The 7,343-nt window shown below is 47.0% G+C and overlaps 1 protein-coding gene across 1 annotated transcript; it reads left to right on the top strand.

Annotated features, from left to right (window-relative positions):
• The first annotated feature begins 1,098 nt into the window (after window positions 1–1,098).
• LOC100754844 (SIGLEC family-like protein 1) lies at window positions 1,099–6,735 on the top strand. The gene is made up of 5 exons (XM_027420525.1): window positions 1,099–1,117; window positions 1,505–1,786; window positions 2,178–2,283; window positions 3,350–3,500; window positions 6,619–6,735. The coding sequence occupies exons 1-5, from the start codon at window positions 1,099–1,101 to the stop codon at window positions 6,733–6,735; spliced, it is 675 nt and encodes a 224-aa protein (XP_027276326.1).
• The last annotated feature ends 608 nt before the right edge of the window (window positions 6,736–7,343 follow it).

Genomic DNA, 7,343 nt, shown 5'->3' with positions numbered 1-7,343 from the left:
GATCAGCTTTTCTTCATCTTGCCCACTCCCACTCCGTCAGTCACCTAGTTAGCCTCTTACCCTTCAAGTCACTTGTTTGTTCCATCTTTCTCTCTTGTTTGTCCTGTCACCCCTCAGTCACTTGGTCAGCCTGTCCCCCCTTGGTCATCTTCAGTGTGTCACCAACTTAGCCTCAAAAGAAGCCAGTGGATCACCATTCTACTAATAGAACAAACAAGAAGCGAGGGAGTTAATTATCAGGTTAGAGCCCATGTCAGTTAATCCCACAATCCATCTCTGTCATAACCTGACAGGTTCATCCATTAATTAGGCTCCCACTACTCTCTTGGTAAATTAGTCCCAATTACACACGTATAATCCTAGATCTTGGGAGGTGGAGGCAGGAGAATCAGAATTTCAAGGTCACCCTCTGCATAGAAAAGCCAGCCTCGGCTACCTAAGATTCTGTGTAAAACAAAACAAAACAAAATCCAAGTTGGAGAGCACTTTCCTGGCAAGAGGGAGATAGGGAGACAGACATATGGAAGTGTGCTGAAGAAAAAGAATTTAATGGAGCTTGGAGAACAAGACACCAAGTAAAATGAAGAGAATTTATGAGCAAAGGACAATCATGAAGGGACCCGTTAGTAGCCGTCACACCTATACTCCTAAAGCCTGACCGAGAAGAGCAAGAAGAAATCAGAATTATGAAGCTAGACTGATCACTACATCTCCAGCAATAAATCCCACCTTGTAATGTGAATATGAAAATGAAATTGGAGAAGGGAATGATAATTGACCAATTATTTAGTGATTTACCGGCAAAGCTTGAGCCAGGGCTCATATTGGGCTCCTTCCAACATCCAGAATGAGGTTTAAGCTGACAAAAAAGAAAGAAAAAAAGTTGACAGAACAAAAATGAGGCTCATGTTTGCTGTGAAAGTAAGAATCACTTATGACCAGGGAGCCTTGGCTGTGTCAAGGAGCCCAATATGAGTGGTCCTTTTCCTTTGCTTTGTGAAGAAGTTTCTGCTCACCTACCTCCGCATCTTCTTTCAGTTGCCATCACCTCATGCTGCCCTGTGAAGAGTTGTGTGTGTCTTGCTGTTGCATAGGGGGATGCCGCAGCTACAGCCGGGTAAGTGGGACAAGAAGCGCCTCTAGAGCTGTCTGAGGAAGCTGCAGATGGAACTGTGAAGAAAGAGGACAAATTATCATTGTGGATTAGACATCATCTCTGTGTCTAGGATCCCCCAGTGAAGGCTGGGGTTATGACTCAGTGGTGGAACCCATGCTAGAATCCCCAAGTAAGGGTCTGGGAGCATGGCTCAGCAGTAGAGCACCTACCCAGAATCCCCCAGGGAGGGGCTGGGATGGGGCTCAGTGGTAGAGCATTATCTAGCATGTGGGAGGCCTTGAGTTTCATCCCCACTGTGGCAAACAATGAAAAGAGGGCTGGGTCCTTAAGGAAGAATAAGGGGCAAGTCAGGTCACCTTGCTGACCCCTGACCCTCCCTCTCCACAGGACCTGCCAGACTTCTCAACTCTTTCTGTGCTGTGGAGAAGACATTGCAGTGCAGTTGTCTTTTTCATGGGATCCCCACACCCTCTGTGCAGTGGTGGATGAATGGTGCTCTAGTGGACGTGAGCAGTGGGCAGGGCCACCTCCAGGTGACCTCTACCACACTTGGCCCCTGGGACAACAGCACCCTCAGCCTGGTCAAGGACCCAGAAATGGGCACAGTCCTTCTTTGTGAGGGAAAGAACCAACATGGAACCCATGGTTTGAGCATCCTACTGATGTCAAGTGAGTGCAGGGACTTGGAGATTGGGTGAGGGCAGTGAACTGGCACGAGGCCAGAACGGGGAGCACAGCCTGGAATCTGAACCTTAAGAAAGTCTTCCTGAGGGTGTACATGATGCTCAACAGAGAAAAGTGCTTGCTACCAAGCCTAACAACCTGAGTTCAAGCCTTAGATGCCACATGGTGTGAGGAGAAAACAGACCACAGCAGCTTGTCCTCTGACCTCCTCATGCACACTATGGAACATGCAATCCCCCTTTACACACACACACACACACACACACACACACACACACACACACACACACAAATAAGTAAGTAAATGTAATATTAGAATACTTTTGCTTATAAAAACAAAGCCTCAAAGCTTTACCGAAATGCCTTCTACTTCCAGGAAGGGGCCCTTTGGCTCCCCAGATCTTCCTGAAAGCACTGCTCCAGGGTGTTGTCTATGCAGCCATGGCAACCACACTGCTTTTCCTCTGCCTCCTCCCCTTCATGTGAGTATGTCTTGGCCCATTTTATGCTATGTAACAAAACATCTTCGATGAACGAATTTATGAAATACAGTGGTTTACTTTTATTTAGCTCAGGGCTCTGGAGGCTGAGGAAGTACAAGAGCATGGTGCTGGCATCTAGATCCAGCAAAGGCCTTCATGCTATATCACATGGTGAGATCCAGAGCAAGCACCTCTTCTCATAAAGTCACTGATGCTATCCTGAGGGCCCACCTCCGGACCCCTCTAATCTATCTGGCAATGAGAAGGATGGTAATTGGGACTGAGTAGCTATCTGTCAGGGGAAGAAGAAGAGGAGAAGTGATGTGGTCCAGCAGGGAGAGGGGCTGGATTTAAAGGCAAACACAGGGTGGGATTGCTACTCAGTGCTTGCCTAGCATACATAGAGCCCTGGGTTTGATCCCTAGCACTATATAAGCCAAATGTGGTGGTGCATACCCATAATCTCAACGCTCAGGAGGTAGAGACAGGAAGATTAGAAGTTCAAGGTCATCATCCGTAATGTAGTAAGTTCTAGACTGGCCTGTCTCAATAAGCAAGCAAGCAAATAAATGAATAAATAAACGAGTAAATAAATAAATGACAAGGAATTGCAGAGATGTCTCAATAGTTAAGAGTACCAGCTGCTTTTGCAGAAGACCTAGGTTTAATTCCTAGGACCCACATGTTGGCTCACAACCAGTTGTATCTTCAGTTCCCGAGGATCTGCCACCCTCTTCTGGCTTCTAAGGGCACACATGTGGTGCACAGACATACAATGAGACAAAACACACACACACACACACACACACACACACACACACACACACACACACACACAGAGTGCAAGGACCCTTCACAGCTGGCCCATCTGAAGCCCATGGCCTGCTAAGCAGGGAATCCTGATTACACAGGATGTGAAGCCAACTTGCAAGGGAAGTTATCCCTGGATAACACATCAAGCAGGCAGTACTTTTGAGACTCCAGACTTGAATACCAAACAAAGGCAGGGCCCACGTGGGGATGCAGAGGCAGGAAATCGGAACTGACCAGAAACACATTTCCTTAGAGTGAAACTGCTCAGGACGCAGCAGGCAAAGAAGTGTGCACAGATAAGAGCACAGATGGTCTCTAAGGCTGCCACAGACCCAGAATCCAGTGTGAAGCCCGAGGAGCCTAGGGAATCCAGAACTGAGTCACCTTCTGGGAAGCAGCTCTCAGTGAGTGCCCCTTGCGCCAGAATGCAATCGGTCTATCAGGACAGTGTTGGTTGGAGAAGATTTTGTGCTGCTTGGGAGAGATAGTGTCCAGCCTGGAACATGCCAATCACAATTAGCTTGAGGGCTGTTTCGTAGGTACTGAAGTTGAGACCAGAAGAGCTTCATGGAAGAAACTAAGACACATAGTTTAAAGGATAATTAGAACCATCAACATGCACACACACACTCCATACACACCACACAATACACACATACAACATGCACACATGTACACACTCACTATACATACCTCACACATACACTCCATGCACACATCACACATACACCTGTAAACACAAGCACATCACCTATACACATACAAACACATGTACCACACACATACATACACATAGACAGACCATACACACCACATATATGTGTGCACGCATACCATAAACACATATACACCATTGTAGCAGGCTTTTGGACTACCAATCAGCATCCAAATCATGGCATGAGACTTATAAATTAGCTATGAATGCTCAGGCTTATCTTATGCTTGTTCCACTAGCTCCTATAACTTATTTTAACCTGTTTCTCTTCATCTACATTTTGCCTTGGGGCCTTTTACTTTTCTTTCCTTCTGTATGTCCTACTCCATCTAGATGGCTGGTGACTAGCTGGCTGGCTGGCCCTTGGCATCTCCCCCTCTTTGTCCCTCCTTTTTCTCCTCTCATTCTTCTCTCTTTCTAGATTTTTCCTTCTATTTATTCTCTCTGCCCACCTAGCTCTTTCCTGCCTAGCTATTGACTGCTCAGCTTTTTATTAGACCAATCAGGTGCCTTAGGCAGGCAAGGTGAAACAAATGCAACACATCTTTACATAGTTAAACAAATACAAATAAACAAATGTAACACATCTTTACATAGTTAAGGTAATATTCCACAACACACCACACATACACACCCACCCACACATACATACCATATGCACACAACATACACATATACAAATACACATTACACCACACACATATACACACTACATATCCACACATACATTCCATATGCACACAACACACACACATACAAATACACACACATATACCACACACATATACACATACACACACACACACTCTGAATCCCTGCTGGGAAGTGGGTTGATGCCCCTTAGCAGTAGTGTAGCATCAGAATGGAAACCACAGGTTTGGCCTCTGGTGTGCAGCAGGCAGTAGCCACTTACAGCCTAAGGTCCAAGTCAGTGCCAATGCTTGGAGATTAGGTAGCACTTAAGTCTCAGATCTGTGACCAATAACTGACAGAAGCAACTTAAAGGACTTGGTTAGGCTCATGGTTCATGGGATACAGTCTGTGATGGTCAGTGTCAGGAATGGGCCCCTGGACGTGCCTGTGGGACCTGTCTTGATTGCACTGAATAAGGTGGGAAGACCTGCCCACTGTGGGTGGCACCATTCCCTGGCAGCGGTCACAAACTGTATAAGTGGGGAGATTGAGCTAAACACTTGCTGGCATGTGTAACTTCAATGCTGTGCTTTCTGACTGTGGGTGTGATGTGAGTGGCTGCTTCAAGCTCCTGTTGCCTGGAGCTCCCCATCTTAATGGACTGCACCTTGAACTGTGAGTCAAAATAAACACTTTCTGGCTGGAGAGATGGCTTAGTGGTGAAGAGCACTTCCTTCTCTTTCCAGAGGCCCTGAGTTCTGTTCCAAGCATCCACATCAGAAAGCCCACAACTGACTGTAACTCCAGCTCCAGAGGATCCCATGCCCTCTTCTGGTCTCTGTAGACATCTGCACACATGCTCACATACCCACACAGACACAAAGATAAAAACACATATCTTAAAAACAACACAAAAGAAAGAAAAAAGGAAGCAGAGAGCTCAGGCAGGAAGCAAGGCCAAGCTATAACTCCCAAAGGTTCACCCTCATTGAGCAGCCTGTGCCAGTCATTCATCCAGCCCCAGGGGTTCTACAATCTCCCAAAAATAGTACCAGCAGCTGGAGAGCAAGTGTTCAACACAAGGAGCATGTGTCTTATTCCATATCCAAACCATAACACCATGTTGCTCCTTCCTTCACCCTGAGCCCTCCAACTCCAGGACATCTTGGCTGGAACAGTGCTGGAGACTGTCAAGCCTCATTCTTACTGACCATCTGTGAGTCTCCAGGACCATAGGCATTCTGCTGCTGTTAGTTTCTTTTCTGTTGCTGTGATCAAACACCAAGGCCAACGAAGGGTTTATTTCAGAGAGTGAAGAGTCCATTGTGGTGGTGGTGGCAGGTATGGCATCAAGAGCAGGAAGGTGACAGCTCACATGTTCAGATGCAAGTAAGAGTCTGAGTGCAGACAGTAGTAAGTGGGGTGGGACTATAAACACTTAAGGCCCGCCCCCAGTGACATACTTCCTCTAGCAAGACTGGGCTCCCCAAATAGTGCCACCAACTGGGGGCAAAGTGATTCCTACCACCACCTCACCAGCTCCCTCCTAACACCCTGTGCACAGAGCTAGTGTCCCTTTGTGGAGAAGTCATGTGCTGTACTTTGAATGTGAACCACCCCCTGCCCCTGTAAGCTCATGTAATTAGAACACTTGTTTCCCAGCTGGGGGTCATGCTTTGGAAAATTATGGAACTTTTAGGAGGTAGAGCCTGGTTGAAGAAAGTGGGGTGTGGAGTGTGGGGTGTGGTGGGCAGGTTAAGTTTCTATATACTGTCCCCGGTTTATGTCCTTTCTGCTTCCTAGTCTGCACTGGGCAGTGTGAGGTCCCAGGAAAGGATCAGACCTTGCCCTTGCCCTCAGGGAGTAACTGAGCTGGTAGGGAAAGGTGTCCTCACAGAAAGCGGACTGAGCCAGGGGTTAAAGTGACACAGAATGTGGGGAACACTTGCCTGAGGCCATCAAATGCAACATCTCAGGAATCAGGGTTATTTGGGGAGCCCCTAATTGCACCAGGGAGGGGCTAGAGGGAGGAGAGGCGTGTAGGTTCCAGCCATGGTATTGTCAGGAAAGTCAGCTTTTGATCCATGTTTCCTTAGCATTCCTCTTCAGGTGTGGTTACTCCACCTGTAAATCTGTTCCATCATCTCTCTTTGTCCTGCCTTTTCACCTTCCAGGAAAAAGAAGATAGCCCGAAGCCAACGAAGCCTGTGGAAACTGCATCACATTCGAAGTTCCCATTATCCCCAGAACTACAAAAACCCACAGAGACACCAGAAACGCCAATTCCATGATAAACTTGAGGTCCTGTAAATTTGAGTTCACAGGCCCTTTAAGCCTTTACACATCCCATACACTCCAAGGTGTGGAGACTACCACTGGGCCTGGGCTCAGGACTGTTAAAGGTCACCGATATGATTTGTTGTTTGGATGAGCCAAAAGACACACGTTTCACTTGGAGGCAGAGTCACGGGAGAGAAAGATGAATGCACATGGCACTGTGAAACAAGGGATTTTGATCCCTTTCTTCATGACCAGTTCCACAGACAGGGACACAGACAGACAGACAGCTGGACAGACACACATGTGCATGCAAACATGGGCTCTAGCAGGCCTTGCCTTTCTCTCCATTCCCTCTGCCATGCTAAAAACCATTAGATTGCTTTCCTAAGGTAACCACCAAGGGCTGTTCTATTATTTGGCTTCTTCCTCCAGCTGAGGCTGACTATTAAGCTCCAGCTATCAAAGTATTAAAGTTCAGCAATCAAAGGGTCCCTTTGATTCACCTAACATGGCCAATTAAAATTAAACACTTCATCCTAACACAGGGTTTCCCCTTTACATTCATAAACTGCCATTTGCCGATGGGCCATGTCTATCTCCCTCTATCCAGAGGCAGCCC

Source organism: Cricetulus griseus, chromosome 6 (assembly GCF_003668045.3).
Source record: "Cricetulus griseus strain 17A/GY chromosome 6, alternate assembly CriGri-PICRH-1.0, whole genome shotgun sequence".
In the NCBI taxonomy this organism is placed as follows: domain Eukaryota; kingdom Metazoa; phylum Chordata; class Mammalia; order Rodentia; family Cricetidae; genus Cricetulus; species Cricetulus griseus.
This window is presented reverse-complemented; position numbering and strand designations above follow the sequence as displayed.

Coding starts and splice junctions, on each gene's coding strand:
- LOC100754844 (XM_027420525.1), top strand. Junction 1,787..2,177: donor GAGCATCCTACTGATGTCAA/GTGAGTGCAGGG, acceptor TTCTACTTCCAG/GAAGGGGCCCTTTGGCTCCC. Junction 2,284..3,349: donor CTCTGCCTCCTCCCCTTCAT/GTGAGTATGTCT, acceptor ACATTTCCTTAG/AGTGAAACTGCTCAGGACGC.